This window comes from Curcuma longa, chromosome 17 (assembly GCF_044706935.1).
Source record: "Curcuma longa cultivar G26 ecotype Majalengka, Jawa Barat chromosome 17, ITB_CL_G26_1.1, whole genome shotgun sequence".
Classification (NCBI taxonomy): domain Eukaryota; kingdom Viridiplantae; phylum Streptophyta; class Magnoliopsida; order Zingiberales; family Zingiberaceae; genus Curcuma; species Curcuma longa.
The window spans coordinates 5,967,809-5,995,663 of NC_133877.1; the positions used below are offsets into that span (position 1 = coordinate 5,967,809).

The window sequence follows — 27,855 nt, forward strand, 5'->3', positions numbered from 1 at the left end:
CCTGTCTATGGTAGAAAAATTTGTTTTGTTGGACGTGACAATCTATTTTCCTTTCTGCTGTGTGTAGGCTGTGTAATGGCAAAGAGAGTTTCCAGCAAACTAATGACAGGAAATAACTCGCCAAAAGTCGTGTCCACAACTCGAAATAATAGTTCATAAAAAAGATTAACAGATAGTTAGCTCCTCTGTGGGTTTTGTTGATTTTTTATTAATGGTTTTAATACATCTTCAAATAAAAAATAGAATTCATATAATCTAATATAATATTTACATTTTTTAAAAAAAAATTACTATAGATTTTTTTATTGAATTTAGTATAAAGTTTATAAATCATATTAGGATTTGTCCATCATTTAAAAATTAACAAGGGATCTAATAATATTGACATTTTAGAGTTCAGAATGTGGATGCCAACGTGATTTTTTATTAAAAAATATTATAATTTTACTCTAAAGTAAAAAAAAAAAATGCACGAAGAAAAATATTTTTGTTAGATTTGATAGATGGTATTTTTGTCCAAATATGGATCCACAGATGAGTTCTTCCACCTTTCCAAGTTGAAGGATAGTGTTGATATAACATTTAAGGCAACCTATGCTTCACATTCATCACTGCGTTTCCAATTAAAAAAATAAAAGAAACATTCAATTACATAGATTTGCAGTCAGTGTTCAATAATAATAACGGATAAGACCTTTCTTACATGTAACCCAAACTCAACAAAACGTAACATAAATCATTACACAAAAAATTATAATTATATATTTAACAAGTGACAAGTTAATGTAAAAAAGATTACAACTTTTCTTAAATAAGAATATAACAATTATTATACAAAGAAAAAAAAAGAAAACAGTTGCAGTGTATTTACAAGTTAGATAATCTTTTGCGGTAGTAGTTTAGGACCTCATTTACTCTATCTGGTTCCCAGCAGAAGTGTCCCACAGGCAACGATAACAATAATGACTCGTACCCCCTGCAAAGAAGGAAACTGTATCGTCGGGATTTCTTTTCAGATGTAGTAAACCATGCAAATAAAGCAATGAACTTCTCGAAATACACACACAAAAAGCGAGGACCAGTAATTTTTTTAGTTTTTATAAAAAAAAATGTTGAATCTCAAATATGATGTGTCTTATTTGGAAACTACATTCTTGAAATTTCTTTATTCTTTCCCTACTTTTCTGTTCTTCCGGAATAAGTCAAATAAAAACCCTTTGCATTTGATCAAGATCAAAAATTAAATTCAGTTCAGAACTCCCTGTGAGGGTGTTTAAGATACCTGGGCAAGCAGTCTTCCGTTCAAATTTGAAGCGCCAACATCTTCAGCGCCCAATTTTGGAGGGTTATAATAGATATGTTCGCTCGGCGCCGCTGCAACAGATGGATCACTCGACAACTTTGCCTACAATGTTTTATGATATCAAAATAAGTCATTCTTTCACAGGATACCTGTTGTTTTAACATTTACAAATTATCAGTCAGTTTTGAAGTCACTGATTGATACCCAATGGGATAGCGATTATTCTGCATATAGTATTAATTTCATCGATTGATTGCGAACATCGAAAATCAATCTTCTAAGACCTTTTGATTCCAAAGAATACCAAAAGATAAGAAAATAAATGACATTGTCAAAACTATTATTAAATCAAAAACTTCTCCTTAAACATTAACTAAACAGACGTTTATATATACCAAAAATCCTAAGTTTCAAAAGAAAGAAAAAATCCTAACAGAAAGAAAAAAAATATCTTATCAGATTCAACATCCTAAAAAAATCCTAAACAGACTCAAAATTTTAAAATACAAAAGATAAAAATTATCAAACATACTTTAAATATCAAAAAACTTAAAAATTATCAAAAATAATTATAAAAATTTTCGAACCCTCCTGCATTAATCACCCCTAATTGAAAAGAACTCATCATCGAATTTAAAATAGTATCAGGTGGTAGTCCAGGAAGAAGATTTTCTGATATTAACTCCACAAAATCTACTAGCAACTGTTGGATTTTGAAAATACTTGGCGATCTAGATGCAACTTTATTTCCAAACTTGAGAAGTTGAAAATCAATTTCGCACACATCAATTTCATCAGCAGACTGTATTTCAACCAAGTTGATTGTTTCATCAACTTCAATTTTCTGATCGTTTGCATCAACAACTTACGTATTTATATCATCAACACCAATAGTCAGAGACTTCTCAACCTTGTCGAGGTTTATCATTACATCAAAACAAGATGGCAACGCCATATCAGGTAAAGGTATTGGCACAACTACAGCTTTAAAGTCCAATGTCTCTTGAGAACGATCATCCTCTGACATGATGCCTGAAGGTTGTGTAGATCGCAAACTCCTTTGTACTTATCCTTGAGAAATTGCTCAAATCTCTCAATCATCTTTGAAAGTTCTTGCATTTTCTAATACTCCAATAAGGAATGATGGCTTGGTGAATGTATCAGATAGATTTGATTGAAAATGAATTTCTTTGACAGCAACTAAGGTGTCGGGTTCCTTAGAGCTTCTCTCTAACTGCTTCTCACCTAGAATTCTTCTACGATTTTCTACTGTCATGCTTTCAACAGATCCTTTTGACTTTAAATCCTCCACCATGAATACCTGATTGATATTTTGTTGCTTTTCTTTTGTCATTTCATCCATGTCCATGCTAGTCTATATTGATTAGGACATTAGCAGAGTGGTTATCAAAGGAGTATACATGATCGACCTTCGTGGCTTTCTCTAAGACAAAATTGATGTCGCCGACATCGGTGATGGATTCGAGAACCGACTGCTGCTCGAAGTGTAGGGCGCGACCCTTCTCCTCCGAATCCACATTACTTGCTTCATCATCATCATCATATACTGGATTGCCAAATATTTCAATCTTGTCGTCGTCTTCGCCACCTCCTATGATCGGACAATCAGGAGAGTAGGATTGGTCGTACTCCATGTTGTCGAAGTCTCGCATTCTCATGGTTGTCTCCACCGCCGTGAGAGGAAAGGAGAACATAGAGACGCTGCGGAACCGACATTCTCTTGAAGTTGTAGGTAGCGGGGCGGTTGATCCATAATCCCTCGAAACCATACTTGCACTTCAACATCTCTCCTCGATTAGAAATTAATAATTTTTTAGAAGGGTAATAAAGGAACCTACGACCTTTACGATCTTGCGCCACTAGACGCTAGGATAACTTTGTGACTTGTTTCTGTAGATCTTCAAGTATCTCGTTTCAGGTGCTATGATCACGGTGCGAGACTTCCTTAGTCGGAACCTACTTGTCATGACCACAATCACAGCCACAACGACCATCCATGTGATCTAAGAGCTCTGATACCCACTAACGCCGGACGGGATAATGATTATCCTACATGGCAATATTGATTCCGTTGATCGACTGCGAATGTTGAAAAATAATCTTCTAAAACCTTTTGATTCGAAAGAATACCATGAGATAGGAAAATAAACGGCACTGTCGAAAATATTATTAAACCAAAAAATTTCTCTTTAAACATTAACTAAGCAGACACTTATAAAAACCCAAAACCCTAAGATGCAAAAGAAAGAAAAAATCCTAACAAAAAGGAAACATATCTTAACAGATTTAAAATCCAAAAAAAATCCTAAAGGACTCAAAATCCTAAAATACAAAAGATAGAAATTACCAAAAATACTCTAAATATCAAAAAAATCAAAAATTATCAAAAATAATAATAAAAATATTCAGATTCTCCTACATCAATGATTAGGATAGGAAAAAAAATAAGCAAAAGAGAAATATATCCCAACAAAATGTTGGTGGGGAATGTGAGTTGTAGACGAACGCCACCATAATACCACATGGTTCCTATCTTTGAGAAGACACTTGGTACCACCACTTAGTGAAAGTGGGAGTGTATATGTAGTTCTGGCTGCATATGGTAAGCATTTATAATTGTGGCTAGCATATGGGTAGGCTATATGTAGTTTCCACAATCTTACCTGCAAGGATGATAATAGCCACGTGGATGGCTGTCAGTGATGCCAAACCAAGAGGGGAATAGTTGCATTAATCTGTGGTTTTCAGTTGTTGCTGTGACATTTTATTTTTATCTAATATAGCTTAATGTTAGCCGACCCACCTAGTGGGATAAAGCTTGGTTATTATTGTTGTATAGCTTAATGTTTAAGTTTCGTGTTAAAGTTTATCATGCAACTAATTGTCTCGTCTCTGTTAAAATGATGGTGTGGCATATATTGCATGTGTGCAAAACACTGTTTTGAATGCCTACATGGATAAAATCAATCTTTTAGAATCTTAATTGGGTCCAACTTTGAACTGTTGAAGCAGATATTAGAGGTGATAAATCAGCATGGAACCAATTTCACCCACACAAGTATCTAAAATAACTATTTGTATACATGGCAACATGTCAAGTGGATGCCACGCCATCATTTAATTGAAGACCAAATGACCAGTTAACAGATGCTATATCTTAATAATAAGCTTGAAGGTTGTACTAGATTAGATAAAAATAAAGTTGTGTTACATTTAAGAAGGTTATATTAAATTGAGGTATTAACTCTTATTTGTGTGGATTATGAGTAGGTATGCACATGTAATTATAATTATCACAGTCCTACTCAACATTTCCTTGTTGACTTCCTTCACTTGTAATTCTTACTACATTTTAAATTATTCAGTTCAAATTCTCTGAAATTAAACCTACATTTTCATATCTTTATAACTAGCAAAAATTAAAATTGTTTATTTATTTTAAAGTTATTAGATCATGTTAATGTCATTTATTAATAAGAATCATATTGAACTTTTCAACTTTTAAGCCTTCTTACATTTACATATAATTCCAAACAATCAGTGTGTGCATATGTGTGTTAGTAAAGAACATCTAGACTAGCACCTTCACATATTGTTTTGAGTTTAAAGATTTGCCAACTTTAACCTAGTAAGATTTCTCCACCTAGGTTAGATTTTTTTCAAAAGAAAAAGATGTCCCAACTTTAGGTTGTATAAATTTGCTTAGTAGTGCACATGAGGGGAATTGACTCATGGTGTGTCAGTTAAGTGGTCAATTTATCTACCAACAACTGGACCAAAGTTGAATGTGTTCTATCTGGCGTTGTTTGTTGAAGTAGAACCAGAGGATAAAAGGTTCTTTAATTAGTTATGAAAGCCCAAAGTTTACCAGCATGCTAATTAATTAATGCAAAAGAAGGCAGAGGTAAGAGTTTAGGAACCCATACCTTTTTGTGGGCTTCTGCTCTTATCTTTTCCTCCATGGACAATGATCCGTGACAAATCTTGCAACTTTCAAGGAGAGTCCTGAGTTGTTTACTCCCGGTGGTGATGCATAAATTCCGTGGAACCCAAATGCCAAATGTATTGAACACGTATCGTTCAGTTCGAGTATATAGGAGTTCTCTTGATCCAGATAAAGTCCAAGAAGCTACTTGCTCAATACAATGGCCACTGCAGAATCTACAGTAGAAAAACTCTTGGTGTGTCCTTGTACTACAAGGATTATCAATATCAAAAGGCTGATTGAATGTACTTCTTGACTGCTCACTTCCCTTCAAAAAGCCATGATTTTTATTTTGATTTTCAGTTCCATGCATAACTAGATTGACATCATTTCCAACATTCGCAGTGATCTTGGATTTTCTAACACCTTGATCTACCCTCAGGAGCATATCATCAGAATTTTCAGAGGATGGATCCTTACCCAAATTATAATTTAACTTAAACTCAGTGGAATTACTATATTTTCTCTCCTTAATAGTTTCAGATCCAAAAGGCTTTGTTCTAACACTTGAATGAAGCGTCTCTTTGTCATCAAAAGGGAGATAATAATCTGAAGTAGTGTTTGAGTTATCTGCATCCAAATCATTAGCATCCTTCTGCAGAATATCAGATTTCATTCCCGCACTTGCACCAGAAACCTTGGGTTGGAATGCAACAGAAGAATCTTTTCTTGCCTTGACAAAGTAAGCATCTGCCCTACCTTTTACAATCTCTGCAAATTCATACAAGATGATTTTGTTCAAAATAGTTTTAGACTTAACTTTCTTTTAAAAGCTTAGATGTTGGAACATGTAGGGAATCTGCATATGTGCTTTTGTAATTTTTTTATATCAATAGCATTGAGCTTACCTGATCCTGTATTCTTGACCTTTTGATCAAAAACCAAAAATTGGGTTTTCTTTGCCACAGCTTCCAGCTTGGTAGCTTTATCTATGTGCTGTTTTTCATCTTGTTTCTTCAAGAGACGTGGTCTGCCAAACCTTTGGTCATTTTGCAAGTTAATATCAGAAAGCATCTCTGCAGAAAATGACTTTGCCATTGTTTGAGAAATGAATTTTTTCTCAATACTTTCTTCAGATGAGATTCTCTTCAAAGAGCCTTCCTGCTGATTCTTGCTAGCAAGTGATATGTTAGAGCTAACATCATGCTGCAGTCCCTACAGCGCAAACAGTTTGAACAAATTTAAAGTTTAAATAACAGACATTTTCATGGATACAGGTCCAACAGATCAAACATAAAACTGTGAGTACCTCAGATGGATTACTTTCAAAAACACTAATCATTGTCCTCACATTGCTTATTGGGCTTCTTGACAATGGGCTTTTGTCACTTCTTTGATCTTCCAGTTTAGGAGGGAAGGTAGTGGTTTTCTTGGTAGTTTCCTCGGCAGCACTTGCTGATGTTGGGATTGCTTCATACTCCCTTTGAAGATCTGAACTGTCTTCTTGGAAAACATATCTTTCCGTAGCACTTCCTTTGGCAAACTCTGTCTTTCGTCCTTCATCTACTCCATTTTGTTCATAACTTTCAGTTCTAAGCGAGTCCTGGGAGTATTTTTCAGCATCTGCAGACGATGTGGTGCTTGATGGACCATCTGCATTGAGAATAACAAATTTATGTGAGACAATTACTATGAGCATTTATTTCTTTTAAATGTCATATTGCAACCTTGTTATGGGACTTCATTTTTTATGTATAACACAAATTCCAGATCTTGATTAATGGGTATCCCGGTAAATGGTTTGTGAAATCCAACATTTGAAGAAAAATCAATGATGCATCCCTAGCTCTAATTAGTAAAACTTGATTTATTTGGATCAACACAAATGAATGATTATTCAACAAGCACCATATCCCACTTGTCCTTGGTATGGAATTACAGCAACTGCCAAAGATTACCTCTCTTACCCTAAAGGGATTACTTTCAACCTCTACTGCAAATTCAACTATAGAAATCCGCCTATTGCTAATTTGAAACTTTTCTGTGGATCTAAGCGGTTGTTCAAATAGATCCAAATGTTGGATTTTTAGTCTTCTCTGTTATTAGAATGGGATAAGGATGGCAGCAGGCGCATTCACTAGAATACCATCGAATCTGCCTATTGCTGCATATTGGGCTGCACTTCAAGCATATTTTTGTTCAAAATAGAGATCGAAATGTGTTGAAAGTATCTTGTATCTTGCATCACTCTTATTGAAATCCCGAACAGAATGGAGACCTGTGCAGGGATTGTATGAAATCTAATTCAAGATTGTTTTTACCTTATGGCACTAAAAGGAAATATATAAATCAGGATGATAACCATTTTGTAATTCTCTAGCTAATATAGCTAGAATGGCATATAGCTGATTCAAGATTGTTTTTACCTTATGTTGCCAAATCTATTGTAGAGCAATAAAATCAAGGTGGTTCAAAAAGAATATTTTGATTGAATGCAGACTGGATACACAACTTGGCCTGCATGCATTGACTGACTAAACTCATGTCACTCCTTCTTAAGTTATGCATTATTAGCTGTCCATTTAATCCTAGCTCTCTCTCCTGGAGCTTGTAAACCAAACAAAGAAAAGGTCTAATGCAATCCAGTGGATATTCACAAAAGAATAACAACATTACCATGAACATTTTTCTCAAGGTCTTCATCATGCAACTCCCGGTGCTTCCTTCTGAGTTTAGAATTTCTCTTAAGAAACATGATAAACGAGTTTCAGATGAAGCATCAGAATATTCCTCAAAAAGATTAAGTATCATGAAAGCAAACGATGGAAAGGCTTGAGATTATCGTACTAGTTCATGGACCCTTAACTGTTCCTCTTTGCTAAGTAAGAATCTCAGTGTCACATTGACAATGCTACCATCTTCAATAGTAAAAGAATTGTCTAATCTCCCCTTTTCAACCACTGAAATGGTCTTGAATTCTTCCAAGTGACATAAAAACTTCTGGTTAGCATTTAGTCAGATACAGCCATCAAGTTGGTAATAGAAATCAAATACGTCAATGAATTTCACCTGCTCGAGACATCAACTTCCCATCTGAACCGTACAGCATGACTACTAGATTCTCTCTCAGAGAAACAACAGGGCTGCACGCACGATCAAATAGGATTAATATCTTAAGATTTCATTTGTTTTTATTAACACAAAAAAAAACTGATCAAAGGACACTACCAAGCGCACAGAAATGTTGACAGTGGTTAAAGAGGACTTTGTTAAGTAACCATTCAAGTGAAGAAGAGAAAAGAGACTTTCAAAAGGAATGCTCACAGTGAGAGTTCCCCGCTGCCCATTGTTTGATATTCTCTCTTCCCCGAAGTAACTGCAGCGAAAGCGCATAAGCACGAAAGACGAAAAGGGATACGGGGGTAGCATACAAAAAGAAATCCAAAAGGGAATAGGAACCAACAGACCTTTCAAAGAGAAAGACTTCTTCTTCGCCGTCGGCGAAGTAGAGGAAGGAGGTTCCATCAACTCGAGAACTGCAATTTGAGTAAGATACTGAGGTGCAAATGGCACGATAAGAGATCGGATTTCTTGGGAGGAAAAGCTACCTGAGACTTGGATGGTGCCTGGCATCGCCGACTCGTGGTAGGGCTGCGCTGGAGTGGCTCCTCCTCCGCCTCCGCCCTAGCGGCTGGCCGATGGATATGGAACACATCGTCTGTGGCTAAGCCCGTAGAGGCCGACGGGAGGGGAGGGAAGAGCGGGGCCCGCGAGAGTGTGGAAGCGCGCAAGCTCAAGGACGACACGTGTGGCTAAACGGTTGGCGTGATGTTCCGGATGATTAGGAAGCATGAAGCCATCTCGACCGTCCATCTTTCGAGGATACCAACTCCCACTGCACTAAAAAGATAAAATTCGTCACAATTGCAATTTTATACGATCAACCTCACGACTATATGTGAAAAGATAAATTAAAAATCTACAACTGATCACTATAAGAGAAAGAGTTACCTTGAATTCGTTGAAATTCAATTTTTATCTACTACAGTAAATCTGTCCCAAAAAAACCAATTCAATCATGTACAAACTCCCACTGTATCAAACAACATTGTGTGTGACTTTATTATCTTCGAAACATAATTGAGTTGATTACGACAGAACAAACTTGTTGAAGTAAGCAAAAGTCGAATCTCGACTAAGTCGAGACAATGTCCTCCTCCGTCGTAACTAATTACAGTTTCTCAATTTATCTTTTCACATATGATTGTGTGACCACTAGAGCTACTTTGCTAGTTTAATTTCATTTTACCTTATAAATTTTTATTTTTTACAAAATACCCTCTATAATTTCTTTTTGTTAGTTTACCTCACATTTTATAAGTGTCGTTGAAATACCCCTTCTAGTTATTGTTTTCCTGTGTCGTCATTTTATCCTCACAATTTCAACTTCTACATAAAGTTTAGAAGGCAAAATGACAATAGCAAAGGTATAGGGGGTAAAATAAAAGTTCCCATTAAATCGGATACATCCCACAAATGCTTCGGCAGATGGCACCTCTTTCATGCATAGGCAAACACGTCTGTGTATACAAACTATTTTGGCATTGATCTGAAACAAGCATAAAAAGAAGGGTTTTAGCTCGTCGACTCGAACGATTGTGGTTTCAAGTTCACTAGCTCAGGTTGCTCCCAAGATCGTAGCTGAGTTTGGCACTGTCACTTGTTTCAAAGAAGAGCAGCAACAAGCAATTTAGCTTTTACAGAATGTCTATCGTCTAAGGCAGAAGAAGCTCCATGGTCCTACCCAAAAGGCCGACCGACATCAATCTGAAATCTTAACGCAGTAAGTCCAGACAATGAACCACCCGATCAGGAGAGAAGAAAATGCCGCCATTCCAATCAGGAACGGCCAACCGGCCATCAAGATCCCCACGACAAGCACTGCTGTGAAAGGGGAGAACGATCGGAAAACTGACATGCCATCCACCCACTGCCCTTTCCAGAGGATGAGAGCAGCCACGTTTAACATGTTCCACTGCACAGAACCGCGATAAGCCAGTTGATTCAGGCAGGCTGCGACAAAGACATGGCAGTTGCAGGTGAAGAGGTTGTAGTATTTGTGCTGGAAGTGCTGCATGTTTGATTGTAGTGTGTCGTCCCACGAGATTGCAGTCCCTTGTTCGGCGTGTCTGTACGACTGCTTACATGTATGTGCCGATAAATTAGGTGGAAAACAGCACTGCCACCACATCCAACAATCTAGAATTAGTGTTTGTGATTTCCCTTTACTAATCACACAGAATTGTTTCAGGAAACAGTTTTCGTTCCCTTTCAGCAGAATCAATGATTGAAAAAAGTACTAGAGTTTTCTGTACATATGCAACTATTATTACTTGGGCAATTAACATCTAGTTGCATAAACCTGGATTAGTCTCAAAATTGAAAAATCATGATAAAAGCAGAATGCTTAGAAATAACTTGCATAGGCATTGTGAGTCACCAACTTGATAGTTTTTGTGATTTTGAGCAAATCACACTAAGAAAAGCATGGATATTTATGAAAATGATGGAAGAGAAGCAGGAATCTCCTTCTCGATTGGCTACACAGCATCATACTTGCAGCACCATATGCGTAGGTGAGACAGTATGTCAACATGTTACTTACATGATACATATTGTTGTGAAGCTAATGATCACAAGATGAAGCAAAAATCCATTAAGAATCAAGATAATGCTATCTATCTAAAAGAAGCATTATTCTATGTGAAAACAGACAATAATTTAAGTATCACCAATTGTTTCTCACTCTTACAAAACAAATGCCAAGTGAACTTAAACATATCTTGATAGCATGGAATTTCAAAAGCTAAATAAATTAAACGACAGTACTCCCTATGTAAATTGATTCAGGATGTTATTCAAGTTCTTATGGTTTCTTTGTATCACTTTCAACTATCGCAAACAAGGTATGTTATATTTTGATGAAGATTCTCACAAAAAGTTAGTGGCAGATGGTGGGATTATGCAAAAATCAGAATAAACAACACAATTACACTTAAGAGTACATTGGAGTTGATATCCTAAACTAGAAATAAAACCCAAATCTTACATAAATTAGAAAAAAAATATATTGTACCTGTTCCCTGTCAAGTTGAAGATATCTTGCAACAGCACCATATGAAAAATTGTCCACATTCACAAAATTTGAACCAGCAAAATCCAAAACTTTCCCATCTTCCCGACCAATTCCAACATGGCCAATATAAGGTGCCAACCATGAAACTATCGGAAGAGGTGTCCAGACTATGCAGCAAGGAAACTTAGCCTTCTTAGGATCCACTTGATCAAGTGGCCATAGTGTATTCAACATCTGGGTATCACTGATATCTTCATCAGCAATAGCAGTTTCAATCTCTGTCGATGTAACTAACCTTGGCGACATTATGGCCACAACTATGTTTTTTGTATATTTGTGATCATGTTAAAAGTGAAATTGTGCTGCTTCCAATTACTTGACTAAATTATGCTGAATGATAGAAGAAAAAAGAATGAGAATTTCCTTCAATTATGATTCAAAGTTTGACACAGATTCTAGAATATAAATCATAGCTTAAAATGCTACCCTGTAAAATGCCTAATAAAATACAAATCAAGAAAGCATGACTAAAACATAGCAAGAAGTGTGGGATATTTTATGTTGTAGGGGCAAATTTTTGAATAAGAACATGAATACCAATACATTAAATTTTTTTCGGAGTTGACATAAGCATTGCCCAATTAAATTATAAGTAGCCCAACTTTCTCAAAGTTTAAGCTATTTCAAATGAAAAGAATAAACAATTGTACTTTATAACTCTTCTTCATTCACATACCTAGATTTAGTGCTCACAAATAGTATAACATGAACTTAACTAAGCTTGGTTCATTTAATGCTCACAAATAAATGCTGTAACCTGTAATGCTCATGAGCACTTCATGAATTCAAGTTCATTTACATGAATGTTGATGAACTAAGCTCATTTTAGTAGTTGTACAAATATAATATATGGCCTTGAAGTTTTGTGCATAAATTGAATATCTATATTTTACATACACATCATGAAACAATAACAACAAGCGAATGGATTCGATTGTCACCTTCTTCTCTATATCTTCTTCTTGAATTAAATCCTTCAAAGCCTCAAGCACCAGAACCAAGCACACATATGATAAGGCATCTTCCATGCCCCTCCATTTATACAGTTAAAATTAACATTCAAAAGGCTGTTAACGTAAATTTTCTGATGGTTGTCAGCTATGCCACTAGGACCAGAATACATGTCACTCGAACTCAAGTATAAGTATTTGACACATGTATGGATCTAGATGTTTGACACATCCTTTTCTAAAAGTGGGGAAACTAGGATGTGGCAAAAGGGGGGTGTCAAATTTTTGCCATGGGCTTAAATGTCCGTTGCCCGTGAAAATATTATATTATGATATGTTATGTTGATCTATGTTTGTCGATTTAGTTTAGAAGAAAATGTAGCTATAAGGTAAATAAGTAACTAAGTTATCTTAGGGAATTGAGTGAGTTTAATTTAGTCATTAGGTTCAGATTGGGTTAAAGGTGGGTTCAAAATATGAATTATTAAGGAAATAGGGTTGTGCTCGAATTAGGCTTAAGTTCTTTATTTGATTTGTATGGGGTGTAATTTCATCCAGTGTTGTGGTGGCCCTACCAACTATTGATGGAACGCATTGTAGCTGTCAATTGAGGGTATCCACTACCACTTAGTCCGCTACTACTTTTCACACCATCTATTCTCCTGTCACATATCTTAAATTTCTCCTTGCCCTAGGCTCATTTTTCACAAAAGCTCAGTGAAAGAAAAAATTTGACCAGCCTTTCTCCCATCCCAGTACCTATTCACTACTGCATACCCATACCAAATTTGTACTATCAGGGAGAATTTGTCAAGTCCAGGTAACATAGGTAGTCAAGGCCTCACACAACGCTTCACTTTTTTTGTTGTTTGGGCTTTGGACTGGCATTGGTAGTGTTTTCTCATGTCAATCATAGATATGTTTATACAAAGAAAATGTGTACTTGAAGGCTTATAGGAGATATAAAATTTTAATTAGTATTGTTATGAGACATTAAATTTATATGACCATTTAAATACTTTTTATCAAATTTATTACCATGACCATAGCATTGTACGCCATTTAATCTTATAACAAAGATTGTCATTTTAAAACTTAGATTTATTTGTTCAATCTTACATATAGCTGTTGGTGCAGTTTGCACTAACGGTTAAACTCAAGTTTTGATGAATGACAAATAGGTTAAAGTTAGGTTTGTTGTGGGTTTAACCTTCTTACTAAGTGTGCAGGGTTGAAAGACTTAAAACTAGACACCAGGCTGAAGTCCAGGATGGTTGAGTCCTGGCACGAAGTCCAGTTGGCTCTGCGGGGCCTGACAACTGGCTGAAGACCAACTTGGTGGAGACTTGGCAAAAGACCTGGTGGGTTAAAGAAGTCTAGTAAAGTTGCGCTAAGGTAAGTAAGGTAAGTCACTGGAGGAGCAAACCAGTGAGGACGAGTTCCATTTTGAAACTTTAGGCGCGGTCCAACTTAGGCCCATTTGGGTGATCTAAATTGAGGCCTGGTTAGATCCTTATCTGGATTGACAGGATCTAATTAACTTTGAATATTCCATATTTTAGTATATGTTATTATTATATTGACTCTATTTTGTAGAGTTTATTTGATATATGGACTAAGTTAATTTCTCGTATTATTATTCTTCATTTGCTAATCGAAAATTTTATTAGAGGATAAAATTATTTCTACCTATAATAAATATTTAAGGAGGATAAAATTTCCTATAATAAAGTTTTATTTGAATTATTCTTTGATCCAGGATAACATCACGAACAAGGCATGGATCAAGTTTTGCATTTTATTTATTTATTTGTGGATCTAGATAAACTCAATAGTGTTTATATAAAGCTTCGATTAGTGTATGAATGATATAGCTTGACCAACGTTTTCCTTCTGCAGCAGCCCGAGCTTTGACACGATCATACCCAACTTTTGCCGGAAGATCACCCCCAATATCCGAGCTCGTCCAAAAATTTCTACGTGTTGGGTAACGAAGTAATTTTTATTTTTTATTTTTTGCACTTATTTAAAATTTGAAAATGTGGGGTTGTCACACTTTCAATTCATTGTATTCGCCTACTCTACCAGAGGTTTTCTTCTGGTAGAGAGATTTAGTGGATTGCCCACAGGAAAGGTCCAAGGGACCTGGGCCTTCGAGTAGGAGGCGCCAGAGGCTCCGAACGAAGTAAAACCTTCGTGTTGGCTTGTGTTGTGATTTTTTGTATTTCATTTTTTTGCTGTGCACGATTTTTGACATACTTAAAATAACTAAAAGTCACGTGATTCACCCCCCCCCCCCCCCCCCCCCACCCACTCTCATGTGCACTCAATCCAACAATAGCATGTTCAATACCTAATCTATAAGCTAAGTTTTATTTCATAACTTAGTTGAACTTGTTCAATATTAGTAGGGGGACATGAGTAAGCTAAACCTCTACTTGAGCTTGACAACCACTTTACAAAGGAGCATACAGGTGATTTTTTGAGTTTGATTGAGCTCAACACAGCTTGTGTTTGATAGGTTTTCAACAAATAAAGTTGAATGCGATTGAACGAAACTCAGCTAGTTTCAAGTCCTAAGGCCTAACATACATGGAAAATATAAACTATAAAGTGCACTATAAATTCCAGTGATAACTCTCAAGGGCCACTGTACAATCACTTCATCCATAGCAAATTTTCAAATTGATAAAGTTATAACAGAAACGGTGTGACGCATGCAGTAGACTGACAAAAAGCGTACTCAACTGAGGTGCTTGATCAATATGACTCACGTGTACAAATGCCAAGAGCATAGCAAGGGGCATGAGGGAAACTTCACAATGATTAATGTAGTTCTTTATGCCAAAATATGTCCTTTTATCCAAACACTGCCCACTCCTCATACCATACCATAACTACAGGATCAATATAGTCAATTAACAAAATCATCATCAAACTTAGAGTTTTATAACCGACACACATCTGACAGAATGCGCTCAATGTTTCAATGTATATTCCACCGCATCCCATATTCGCACTTAGCACAGTAAGAAATGAAAATTGTACTTCGCGCTATGGAAGTAACTCCCTCGACAAACCCTAGACCACACACGAACCATAAGCCGGGGCCAAAAAGGAACTGAGCCAGCATCACTCATGGTTGGAAAACCACAAGCAGATCAAAGTCAAATGCCAGCATAAAAACCATTAAAACAGGCCTCTCTTCCCCAATCTCCATGCACCGGGAAAAATGAGAAATTGAGCAAAAAAGTGGCAGAGAAAAACCAACCTTTGGAGAACTGAGAAGGGCATTTCCTCTTTCTGGTAGCGATTAAGCAGGGGACAAAAGCAACTCGGCAAATATGGGAAGAGGAAAATGGAGAGTTGGGCAGGAGAAGCAATCGGGAAGGTGAAAATTGACGAGAGGGAGATGCATGAACCTGACGAATGGCGGCCCCCAATATTAGCAATTCTAGAAGACCTGCGGGAGGCACCCACGTCTCACCGGGCCGCCTCACGTGAAATTGATTGGCGACGGTGTGGGGGCATCGACTTCGCAACAGAAAGATGGAGCGGTTTAACTTTTTGTACAATTATCATTTTAATCCTTTGAAATTTTTTAATTTTTTTACCTCTTTCACTGGAGCTGGAGTAGGACTAGGACTGGACTAGGAATGTAAATAAATCTTTAATTGTATTCAAATTTATATTTTTTAAATTTTTTATCAAGCTTAACTAATAATTTTATCATTTTTATAAATTAAATTAAATATTTATCTAATAAAGAAAATTTTATATTATTTTTTAATGTATTGAATAATTTAAGATTATAAAATTTTATAAATGATTATATATTTATCTATTTAATAACAAAAGCAATATTAAAATTTTGATAATATAATAAATAAATTTGTTTATGAATTATTCATGAAATTTGGTCATGAATGTTAATAAACTATTTATTTTTTTACTATTAAATTAATATAAATAAATTTTAACGAACTGAACACTAAATTTAATTGTTCGCAGACAAATAAGCTATTTTTTTACTAGAATCCAGTAAAGTGAATATTATAGTGTTTAAAATTTTTAATTACTATTTTATTATTTATACATTAAAAATGTTAAAATAATAGTTAACAAATAAGCTATAAAAATTTTATTTCTATCCCATGGATGGAATTAAAGGCTATTTGTTTTGCTTAAAATATGATGTTTACATAAACATTTTTTAAACTGAGAATGAGTTTTATCCTAAAAGTGTTTTAATTCATAATTAACCCTTAGTATATCTTGATAATCAAACATGGCATAAAGACCTATTGACCTTTAGAAAAAAATATTCATGAGTAAATATAATAATAACTCGACTTAAGAAACTGATGGGAAAGAAGCATGAACAACGAAGACCATATAATTATTTTAATTGACTTATTGGTCAACCAAATTAGGTTGCTCATGGTCCTTATTTTTCTCTATCAAAATGGATCACTCTTTTATATTAGTCACAAGCGTTATCAGTTTTAAATCTATGTTTGTTAATTATGTTTTCAATTATATGTTGTCACGTGACAATGCCCCACCACCATCGTTATGAGTTAATAATATGCATTATTGAAAAAAACCGTCTATTATGTCAAATCATCCGTTGAATGAGTGCGATAGAACATTCATTCCTGGGAGTGCAGAGCTGTGATGGCTTACGTGTACGCTAAAGCTTCTCTGTTTCTCGGTGCAACGGTAGAATATTCGAGTTATAATTTAAGGATCCGTAGTTCGATCTCCAATTATGTATTTATAAAAAAAAATTTTCAAATGGGGGACACAATCAAAAGATATTAGGCATCTGAATTGATCGATCACTTTCAAAGATTGAGTCATGAGACTGACTAAGATTTATTGTTTTTTTTAATTTATTTTTTTTCTAATTAAAACCTTCCACTGAAACAACGTTTTGCCACACCGTATTCATTATTCATTATTCATTATTATGAGATTTTCACTCTTTTGCACGAATTAGGATAAGCACGAGAATACACACACGCATACAATATAGTATGGGTCCTTGATATACGGCATTCAATCGCGACCGTTAATTAATATTTATGGACGATCGTGACCGCCGGCACGGAGTCACTCCACGGCGGAGGAATGGAAGCGGTACACCTGCAGGCGCGCGGCCGGCGCCACGGCCGCGAGGAAGATCCTCGCCGTCGCCTCGTGGGACACCGCCGCGGCCTCCTTCTCCACCAGGACCGCCTCCACGACCCCCTTCCCGACGACCTCTCCCTCGGCCCCGCCGCCATCGGCCAGGCACGCGATCATCGCTGCCTGGACGGGGCCGAGGCTAGGGTTGTACGCGGCCGACTCCACGTAGGGCCCCGCGTATACCCTTCCCATCCCGTCGGCCACCGAGAATCCCGCGGCGCACCCGGAGTACGGCGCGTGCGATGCCCTAGCCGCCGCCTCCGCGGCCTCCCGCATCCTCTGCCCCAAACTGCCGCCTCCTCCTCCCCCATTGCGATCGAGGTCGCCGAGGTCGTTTTCGTGCGGTTCGAGAAGGCGCGGCGCGCCCTTGGGGAGGAGATCGTGGGGACCGAAAGGGTGGGGCAGGAGGGAGGACAGGGGGCGGAAGGCGGGGTCGGCGTCTGAGGTGACCAGGATCTGGATCTCCCTGGCGCCACGGATCTCCTGGAGGAACTGGCGGCAGTGGCCACAAGGGAAGGAGGAGACGGCGATGTACAGGATCGCGGACTCGCCATGCGCGGCGGCGTTAGCCACCAGGAACTGTTCGGCATGGACAGAGTGATGAAGCGGCAGGCCGGGGAACTCGACGTTCACGCCGACGAAGATGCGACCAGTCGCGCCCAACCCGACGGCACCGACGGAGAATCGTGAGATGGGGGGTCGCGCCATCAGCTTAGCCGCGGGGACGAGGAGGGGGACGAGCTCCCTCAGGGCCGTGACGCCCGCCTCCTTGGCCAGCGCTTCCACCGCCTCCGCCTCGATCACGAACCTTCCGCCAGTCGAGATCGCCGGCCCCTTCTCCATGGATTCCGTCTACACTTGTTCGGTTCCCCGGGAAGCGAGGAAGGGGGATGCGATGTGATGCCCCGCCCTGCCCTGGGTTTGTCGTCGTTGGAGACCACGGTGCAACGCTATTTAAATGCCACCCAAAGCTTCCCTTTAATTGCTTTATTTGATCGGACCTTAACCTTAATCGCTTTTAAAATGAATGACACAAACCAAAGCCAATTGGCGCTGTTTAAACTCAATCAGACCGGCCCGGTCGCCCGTTCAACCGGAGACCCTACCCTTCTCTTTTGATTGCATCGCTTGTAGTACTGCATTTGCCTGCCAATTATTGTCACACAACAGCACTTTCCTCTCCTCTCCTTTCCTTTCCTTTATTTATCTCTTTGTCAGCATGTTTATCTTCTTGTCTTTTTAACGTGTAATATTCTCCCCATGCAACTTGACTAAAGGCGAGGCGCTTCTGTGCAAGGTCCTTGTTCTCCCTCCAAGTGGTTGCGTGCGTGGGTCTCATTCGTGTCCAAAGAACCTCCGTCCAATGACGCCACAATCTACCACGCAGTTGCAGCAACATGGTGGTGGTACTTTCCAGCTAATCTCGTGCATGGCTGAAGAGGATTTCCATCCAGTTGAACACATGATTTAACTAACTCCCGTTGGGTGAGCTGCATGTGAGTCAGAATGCATGGCAATTGAACTTGGCTGTGATTTGACTTGTATGACGCATGCAATCAGACAAGCGTAGCAGTTGCTTTCTGTATTCCAGCTGAACTCCACTTACACGCGCTCAAACAAAAAAGGAAGCAATGCTCCGTATCCTCCCTTGGTCCACGGTGGAGTGTGCTTCCTCCATTATTGTTGCTTAAGCCTTCATTTATAGATTATATAGAAACACGCAGGAAGTGATTTTCTTCTTTTTTTTAAAATCTGTTTCTCTAATGCAGAGAGATTCAGAAGGTGATCAAGCAAACACAATTTTAGTGAAATTTTTTAAATAACTACTAGACTTGCTTAACAGAAACACACAAGTATGAATAATATTTGAAGAAAAGTATAAAAATTCTAGATCAGATGTGGTTCGTTTTATTTCCAAAAGTCATTTTTGTCTCTTTCTAATTTTTGAATACAGCAGTGGCAGGCAGGGATTTAATATTTATATAAATTTTATATTATTCTATATTTTTAATTGTTTCATCACCAATTTATAGGGAGTAAAATGAAACTAGATAGATGTAAAAAGAAAAAAGAAAAAAGTTGCAGCACATGATAAACAGAAAACTAGGGTGTCTTGGGTAAAAAATATCATGAGCGGGTTCGCGAGCAGCGGATTTTATATTTCGGTACCCGATCCAATTATTAGAACGAACTTGTTCTCTCTCCGCCAGCTGCTCCTCCTCCTCTCGAATCTGATCTCCCAAACTAGCCGACGCTTCCCGTCGAAATCGAGCGCGTCCATGGCGGCGGAGGAGAAGCATCAGCCGCTGTAACGATGAGCAAGAAGCACAAGGGGAAGCATGACAAACCCATGCCGTGGGATGAGGACCCCAACATCGACCGCTGCAAGATCGAGAAGTTCGACCCTTCCTGGAACGAGTCTGGCATGCTCTAAGTCAGTTCCTTCTCCACCCTTTTCCCTCAGTACCGGGGTATGATGCTCACCTTCTATTTCGACAGCACCTTCTCTTGCTCGTTCGTCATCTGTGTTATTGCTGCCGTAATAGCTGAGGCATTTGCACGTATTTTCCAGACAAAATTTTAGTTAAATCTCTCTGCAAAATGAGACGCTTACAATTTTTTAATACAAAGAAGTACTTGCAAGAAGCATGGCCTATGGTGAAAAGTGCATTAAAAGAATATGGCGTCTCATGTGAACTTAATCTGGCGAGCCATTAAACTTTATACTCGTTTTTCATGCAAATTTTATCGAAGAAATATTTGGCTCTGATATTTGGATAGTTTCTCATTCGATCTTGTTTTGTGCTATCTTGTGATTTTACCTTCTTATGAATCTTTGTCGTTATTTTGCGTTAGGTTGAAGGATCAATGACGGTTTTAACAAGTCGAAAAACTAAGGATCCCTACATTATCATGAAAGCTGGGGATTTGATTAAGCTTCTTTCACGTAGCGTCCCTGAACCTCAGGTATGCATTCTTCATTAGGTTATGCTTCGGATTCTTTGCGAGAGCAAGCTAGTTATTCAACAAGATATTTATTTTAGCTGTGGTCATTTCTATCCTTAGTAGCATTCCCTCTGTTGTTATAGAACTTTTCCCCTGGAATTGAATGTCTATAAATTTTTAATAGTTATTTTGTTTTCAATAGAACTTGTTTGCCTAATTACTGATCCTTCTCAGGCAATTAAAATCCTTAACGATGAGATGCAATGTGATGTTATTAAGATTGGGAACCTTATACGCAACAAGGTAATTTGTGCATAACGTTTTTTTAATTATCATCCTTCTTTTTTTCTTTTTGCAATTTGAAATGAGGTGACTTTCATATCACTTCAATGCTAGCTTAAGTGCAACCACTTTCAGCAACTGGTTACCCATTGTAGCATGTTTTGATTGATATATATATCTTTCTATAATATTTTGTTTAATATTCAGGTGGGTTCTTGGTTACCCTAACTTTTGATGCCATATTGGAATTTTAATGATGCCTGGTTGGCAGCTTAGAGCTATTCTGTTCTCTAGTCCTGTCAGAGGGTGAAAATCTTCATTTCAGGAATTCTTCACTCAAGTATCTAAGTACACCTTTATATGTTGCACAAACAACCCCATGACTTGTGTTTGTGTAACACCATAAGAAGAAAGGAGAATTAATCCTTTAACATGATTCTTTATTCATCTAGTTCTATGGAATAGTTAGTTTTTTTTCTTGTACCATATAACAATTTAGTTTTCTCTCTTCCCTTTTATATTGGATTTGATAAATTTGTACTTCGAGAATCGAATTTTGGCTAGTAGTGATAGTATCAAAAATCATGTCAACTTACTTTATCTGAGTGGTTGTTTGAACAGTTTTATAGCATGCTTCTTGAAAATTAGTACAAATTTGAAGAGCATGAAATATTTTGCTTAACCTGACTCATCATGTGAAGTTCTAAGTACTAGTAACTTATTTTAGGTGCATTTTCAAAGTTATTCTATGATGGTACTGTTATTCATAGTGCAAATATAGTTTGTTGCCATCTATGTTCTCCCTGACCTGATAGTTAATTGCACATGTTTAGCTTCATAAGTTATCAGTAGTTTGTTGTCATTTATGTGCTTCGCTACCTAGTAGCTAATTCTACATGTTTTAGCTTCATAACTTATTAAATCTTTTTTTATTTTGCCAGGAGCCCTAAATCCTAAACCCTAATGCCCAACCTATCTACTCTAAAGGTCTGCACTCTAATAACGAATTTGATTGATATGTAAACATCATTAATTATCCTGAAGTGGTTTATTCTCTTAACTTGTTAAATTGGCTTACATGCACTCTGGTGATTTGTGTTGTAAGCCATTGAAATCTTGATTGGTTGCTACATATTGGTTCAGATACTATTCTTCATGTACAGTTTGCTACTATTTTAGAATTCTTGGGCCATCTCCAACCCACATCACCAAATTTGGTGTCATTTTCACACTAAAATGGTGCAATTTCAGCACCAAATACTATTTCAGCTCCAACCCACTCACACCATTTCACACCAAAAAGGAATATTCCTTAGAATATTCTTATTCATTTATTCATAATTCAATTATCGACATACATTTTAATTTAATAATTAATTTATGATAATTATTATATTTAAAATTAATATTTCATTTATATTTAATAAGTTAATTTTTCATATTTATAATTATTATGATTTTTATTTTTAATATTTATTACATAATTATTCAGACATAAATATATTTTAAAAATATTATAAAATCACACACAATTAGGATAAAATATATTGCTAATATAAAACAGACAATGACACTTAATTAAAAATATAATATTATGAAAATTTAACATTCAGAATTACTATATTGTTCTCATATATAATCAATTAATGCATTTCGCAGAGCAATATGAGCTTCTTTATCTTTGATTTGTTTGTATCGATCTAAAAAATCTTCAAACCGAGTACGATCATCTACTACTGGCTCAACATTTGGAGTTGGCACCTCGAAGTGTTCCACGATTGGTGCATTTAAATCATGTTCATCTTTAATTATCATATTATGCATAATAATATATGATGTCATTATATCATGTAAAATAATTTTCTGCCAAAAACGTGAAGGTCCTGCAATAATTGCAAAGCGTGATTGGAGCACGCCCAATGCTCGCTCATCCTTTCTACATGCTTCTTGCTTCATTGCAAATAATTTATTCTTTCTACCTCATGGATCATGAATCGTTTGAACCAGTGTTGACCATTTGGGATATATATCATCCGCTAAATAATAACCCATATTATACTCTTTTTTTTGAATGACGTAATGAGCAGGAATAGTAATACCTTCAGCAAGATTAGCAAAAAGATGAGAAGACTCAAGCACATTAATATCATTGTTTGATTTAGGAAACCCAAAATACGCATGTCAGATCCATAGATCATAATCAGCTACAACTTCTAGAATAATTGTTGGTTTTCCACTACGACCAGAATATTGTCCTGCCCATGCTGTTGGACAATTTTTCCACCTCTAATGCATGCAATCTAGGCTACCTAACATACCTGGAAAACCACGTTGTTCACCAATCTGGAGTAGCCTAGCAACATCCTGAGCATTTGAAGATCGTAAGTACTGCCCTCCGTTGTAAAAGCCTCATTCCGTTGTAATGTTTAATCTTTCTGGGTCGACACACTCCCCCTAGACCATTGCACCAACAATGAATCATGAGGGTTAGTCATAGAGGATCAAATATATATATTTTAACCGGGCTTTCGAGTTAATACAATTCGAGGAATGGTATCAATGGGGTGCCCAAACTACTTCCTTGATTAATCTCAATGACCATAAGGATGTTCCTAGTGCATGTGTCAAAGAATGGTAAGTCATAGGATACGCAAATGGTCAAGAATGGATCAAAATTTGAAGATTTTAGCCATATCAGTCGACTGACATCAGTTTAAAAAAAAACTCACAGATTTATTGATCGAGTGAATTCTGGACGCAGTCGACTGATGCCCTAAAAATAGCACTGTGCAGGTTTCTGATACGAACTTCAGAAATTCATTAAAAATTCTATAAAATTTAGAAAAAATTAAAATTTTGCGAGCACGTTTATTTTCACATATATTATCAAGGAAAAATATAATTTTGTGAAAAATAATTATATTTTATGAGTTTGACATAAACTCTAAAGTTTGATATAAACTTGCACTTTTATATCAACATTCTTGATGGTTAAGATTGTCTATAAGTAGACATCACTAAAGCTTTCATAGGGATTTATGAAATGTATCTAAATTGTAGATTAGGGGTTATGATTGAATTATATCTCAAAATGACATTTTAAACTACAAGACCTCCCCCTAAATTTATACACCATCCTTAGTTAAAACAAACAAAAATGCAACACATATATTAAAAGAAAGTGGATAAAGAGAAAGACATATCATATAATTATTAAGTTCATATACATAGCAATCATTCCTAGGGTCTTGTGAAAATAACATCTTACTACGGGTTCATGCAATGCTAAGTTCATAATCTTTCAAAATACATATCAAATTCCCTTCACATCACTATCTAAGTTCACATTTGTCCTATAGTATTTGAAGCTACCTTAGTATTTTCCAAACCAAATTTCTTGATAATTTCTTTAACATATTTGATTTGGTAAACACGAGTTCTTACCTAAACTACATGAAACACATCACTCTTTGGTACCCAAAAGTTAGTTTCACTAACATTTTGCAAATATATCTTAGGGACCCATGGTTGTTTTACCTTTCCTTTAATGATTTGTTTGCTAGGTGACCCTTGTCTTCCTACTAGAGAAATATAGGCAAACTCTTTAGGCTTGTATCTGTTGGTGCAATCTTTGCCCCAAGTGCATTGAGTTCAATGTTTGGCTAAACCATGTTTGAAGTTAGGCAATACTTGTGATCTAACATGTGTGATGCAAGTTTGCAGGAAAGTCAAGCGTGGTCTTGGCAAAGAAAAAGTCCAAGTGGGAAGTCTTGGCAAAGAAAAGTCCAAGTGGGAAGTCTTGGCAAAGGAAAAGTCCAAGTGGGAAGTCTTGGCAAGGAAAAGTCCAAGTGGGAAGTCTTGGCAAAGGAAAAGTCCAAGTGGGTAGTCTTGGCAAGGAAAAGTCCAAGTGGGTAGTCTTGGCAAGGAAAAGTCCAAGGTTGGTCTTGGCAAGGACTCTATTCCGACCTTATTGTAAACTACTCTTTGACTGTTTAGGATCATATCAAGGTCTTTTGACCCATTTGAAAATTTTCCTAAATAATTTCTTAATTCAACTACTTCTTCCTTTAACTTAGCATTTTTTTCATTAATTTCACTAGAGTAACTAGATTCACATGCATTGTTTCTAATTGTCCTAAGTTCCTCCTTTAATGCCTTAACCTTAGATTTCGATTTATTCAAAGTATTTTTAAAATAAGCAATAGTTCTATAAAGAAAATTTGCTTTGGCAGAATCCATTACCTCATCTTCACTTAATAAAGATTCGTCGCTACTTGATTCTTCCTCCTCACTTGAGGTCTCTTGGTCACTTTCACATCCCATCAGTGCCATGTGTCTAGTGATGTGACATAGCTCTTCATCATCCGATGAGTCGCTACTCGATGTATCCCATGTGGCTTGAGCCACCATGACTTCCTTCTTCTTTTTTTTCTTCTTTTTCCTTTCCTTCTTTTCTTTCTTCTTCCACTCCGGACAATTTGTCTTGACGTGCCCCTTCTTATTGCATTCATAACAAGTTACGTTAGAGTTATAGTTGAAACTTTGAGATTTATCTTGAGGTGGTGTGAACATCTTCTTGACATCTCTCTTAGTGAACCTTCTCAACTTCTCCATCATCCGTTTGATATAATGTACCACCTCTCTAGTTGACATCTCTTCGTCACTGTCGGAGGATTCCTGCTCGGACTCGAATGAGGACTCCTCCTTCTTTTCCCTCTTCTTCTTCTTTTCTGCAACCAAAGCTATACCTTTCTCTTTTGTTGACAAGTTAACTTACTCATGTAATTCAAGTTCATAAAATAATTCATCTAGCTTGACAACAGATAAATCCCTTGATACTTTATAAGCATCAACCATCGATGCTCATAAGGTGGTTCGGGGGAAAGCTTAAAGAACATATCTTACCAGATCACGGTTGTCGATCTTCTCACCGATGACATGGAGACCGTTCACGATCTCCTTGAATTGCCCGTACATTTGGCTCACCATCTCATTTGATTTCATTGTGAAGGTTTGTAGTTGCCCGACCAAGAGATCCCTCTTGGCTCGTCTTGATTCGCTTAAGCCCTCGTTGAGTTCAATGAGTTTCTCCCACAATTTTTTGGCTGAATTAAATGGGCCGACTTTGCTCAATTGCTCCTTGAAGAGTCCACATTGCAGAGTAGTTGTGGCTTTCGCATTCGCTTGTGCTTTCTTACATATCTCCTTCGACTAGTCTTTGGTAGGTAGAGGTACTCCAGTTGCATCCTTGGGTTTTTTGAAGCCATCTACAACACTAAACCAATTTTCAATATCGTTCATTAAATAGTACTCCATCCTACCTTTTCAATATGCGAAGTTATTACCGTTGAAGTAAGGTGGTCGTGCGGTGCTATATCCTTCTTGAAATGTCATTTGAGATTTTTTCGGTTGAACGTTAGTTCGCGCGAAAGAGTCTGGCTCTGATACCAATTGTTGGGACCGAGGCGTTCGCTAGAGGGGGGTGAATAGAGATTTTTCTGAACTTTCCTACGAGATCGTTAGCGGAAGCAAAATAAAATACAGAAAAGAAAAAACAATCGCTAACTCGTTCGATTTACTTGGTATCCATCTCTATGAGGTGAATAATCCAAGGATCCACACACACCGAGCACCTTTCCACTATATATGAAAAATCTCTCCTTTTCAAAGAGCACTTTGAAGGTAGAGAAACCCATACAAATTAATCTCTTCCTTTGACAAGATGTGTAGTAAAGTTTAGAGGAAGAGGAATATGAAAGACAAGTATTGAAGTTCGTGCAAGAATGAAAGAATGTGAACCACACTTTCTCCAATCGTCAAACTGCGTTTTTATAAGTTTTCTGACATTGGTCAACTGCTTCCAAGGGCCAGTCGACTGATGGGCTTCAACGACTATTTAATCTGTATTTAATGTATTTAATTAGTCAGTTGTCGCTCCAACGGTCATGTATCAATCGACTGCTCCAAGTCCAGTCGACTGATCACTCGATCAGTCGATTGATCACTCAACCAGTAGACTGCCCAGTCGACTGCTCTACTCGACTGAACTTTCTGTTTGGCCCCAGTCGACTGAAGCTACAGTGTCAGTCGACTGATACTTCTGAGTTCGCTTGTGTGTGCTTTTGATCAACCACCAGTCGACTGCTGGCAGGGCCAATCGACTGCTCATGTTGAAAATTTCCCCTTTCAACTTCTTCTTCACCCCTTAGCCTTGACGCAAGTCTTCAAACACCTTCCACAAGCCTCGTGCACTTCCTTGCACTAGCTTGAGACATTTCCTTCGACTTCATCGTGCTAAGTCTTCCTTTGCCAAGAGGCCGCCGTGCCTCTAGGACTTCACCTTTGCCAAGAGGCCGCGCCTCCGGGACTTCACCTTTTGCCAAGAGGTCGCGCCTCCGGGACTTCACCATTTGCCAAGTCTTCCAACCTAACTTTCCTGTGAACTCAATTCACACACGTTAGATCACCAACATTGCCTAACTTAAATTCATTTTAGTCAAACATTAAAATCCAATTCACTTGGGGCAAGATTGCACCAACACTTTCACCGTCTTATACCCGTTGGTTCAGGACATGGTGTATGTGTCAGTCCCTACTAGACTAACTACGTCACACCTAGTCCAAGCTGCTTTCTTGTCCTGCGGATTCAAGTTACTTGTATACGTATTCAAGAGTGTCGTACTCCTAACATGTAATGCTTTGACCAAAGACTTTTAGTAACAATCCTGACAAGCGGTTGTAAGGTATACGTCTCCTTTTCCAAGGAACGGTGAATTCTCTGTGGGTTATTCAAATACCTTCAGATACTTCGACTTATATCCAATCATCTCGGGTCCACACCTCCTCAGAGATCTTTGCTTAAGATGTCAAAGTATAAGCCTTCATGACCAAGGTGACTTAAATACCGCAAGTTAAAGGAAACTCACACTTAAGCTGCACTGATATTTTCATTGACATATATATCAAATCATATGAAGTCTCAAAGCATGTCACTCCAATGAACTGGTTACCTTTAACTAGCATCCATATTTAACTCTCAACA

At 37.3% G+C, this 27,855-nt stretch overlaps 4 protein-coding genes across 4 annotated transcripts; 1 reads left to right on the top strand and 3 right to left on the bottom strand.

The window, feature by feature from the left end:
* Positions 1 to 782: 782 nt before the first annotated feature.
* On the bottom strand, positions 783 to 8,911 carry LOC141811807 (uncharacterized). The gene is made up of 11 exons (XM_074699862.1): positions 8,858 to 8,911; positions 8,717 to 8,785; positions 8,574 to 8,625; positions 8,319 to 8,392; positions 8,097 to 8,227; positions 7,926 to 7,992; positions 6,559 to 6,902; positions 6,158 to 6,464; positions 5,251 to 6,020; positions 1,283 to 1,405; positions 783 to 976 (listed from the first exon to the last, which is right to left on the bottom strand). The coding sequence occupies exons 1-11, from the start codon at positions 8,880 to 8,882 to the stop codon at positions 917 to 919; spliced, it is 2,022 nt and encodes a 673-aa protein (XP_074555963.1). The 5' UTR covers positions 8,883 to 8,911; the 3' UTR covers positions 783 to 916.
* Positions 8,912 to 9,739: 828 nt separating this feature from the next.
* On the bottom strand, positions 9,740 to 15,792 carry LOC141811676 (protein REVERSION-TO-ETHYLENE SENSITIVITY1-like). Its single transcript, XM_074699705.1, has 3 exons — positions 15,667 to 15,792; positions 11,386 to 11,775; positions 9,740 to 10,488 (listed from the first exon to the last, which is right to left on the bottom strand). The coding sequence occupies exons 2-3, from the start codon at positions 11,689 to 11,691 to the stop codon at positions 10,072 to 10,074; spliced, it is 723 nt and encodes a 240-aa protein (XP_074555806.1). The 5' UTR covers positions 11,692 to 11,775; positions 15,667 to 15,792; the 3' UTR covers positions 9,740 to 10,071.
* Positions 15,793 to 17,296: 1,504 nt separating this feature from the next.
* Positions 17,297 to 18,549, bottom strand: LOC141848728 (cytidine deaminase 1-like). The gene has a single exon (XM_074736774.1). It carries the CDS (start codon positions 18,426 to 18,428, stop codon positions 17,511 to 17,513), a length of 918 nt encoding a protein of 305 aa, XP_074592875.1. The 5' UTR covers positions 18,429 to 18,549; the 3' UTR covers positions 17,297 to 17,510.
* A 1,278-nt stretch (positions 18,550 to 19,827) lies between these two features.
* LOC141848251 (KRR1 small subunit processome component-like) lies at positions 19,828 to 21,927 on the top strand. Its single transcript, XM_074736306.1, has 4 exons — positions 19,828 to 20,056; positions 20,442 to 20,552; positions 20,766 to 20,834; positions 21,755 to 21,927. The coding sequence occupies exons 1-4, from the start codon at positions 19,925 to 19,927 to the stop codon at positions 21,761 to 21,763; spliced, it is 321 nt and encodes a 106-aa protein (XP_074592407.1). The 5' UTR covers positions 19,828 to 19,924; the 3' UTR covers positions 21,764 to 21,927.
* Positions 21,928 to 27,855: the final 5,928 nt, after the last annotated feature.

Coding starts and splice junctions, on each gene's coding strand:
- LOC141811807 (XM_074699862.1), bottom strand. CDS start 8,882: ATGCCAGGCACCATCCAAGTCTCAG. Junction 8,228..8,318: donor GAAGTTGATGTCTCGAGCAG/GTGAAATTCATT, acceptor GTCACTTGGAAG/AATTCAAGACCATTTCAGTG. Junction 6,903..7,925: donor CCTTGAGAAAAATGTTCATG/GTAATGTTGTTA, acceptor TTCTCAATGCAG/ATGGTCCATCAAGCACCACA.
- LOC141811676 (XM_074699705.1), bottom strand. CDS start 11,691: ATGTCGCCAAGGTTAGTTACATCGACAGAGATTGAAACTGCTATTGCT. Junction 10,489..11,385: donor TTCAACTTGACAGGGAACAG/GTACAATATATT, acceptor ATGTGGTGGCAG/TGCTGTTTTCCACCTAATTT.
- LOC141848728 (XM_074736774.1), bottom strand. CDS start 18,428: ATGGAGAAGGGGCCGGCGATCTCGACTGGCGGAAGGTTCGTGATCGAG.
- LOC141848251 (XM_074736306.1), top strand. CDS start 19,925: ATGACAAACCCATGCCGTGGGATGAGGACCCCAACATCGACCGCTGCA. Junction 20,057..20,441: donor CCTTTTCCCTCAGTACCGGG/GTATGATGCTCA, acceptor ATTTTGCGTTAG/GTTGAAGGATCAATGACGGT. Junction 20,553..20,765: donor GTAGCGTCCCTGAACCTCAG/GTATGCATTCTT, acceptor GATCCTTCTCAG/GCAATTAAAATCCTTAACGA.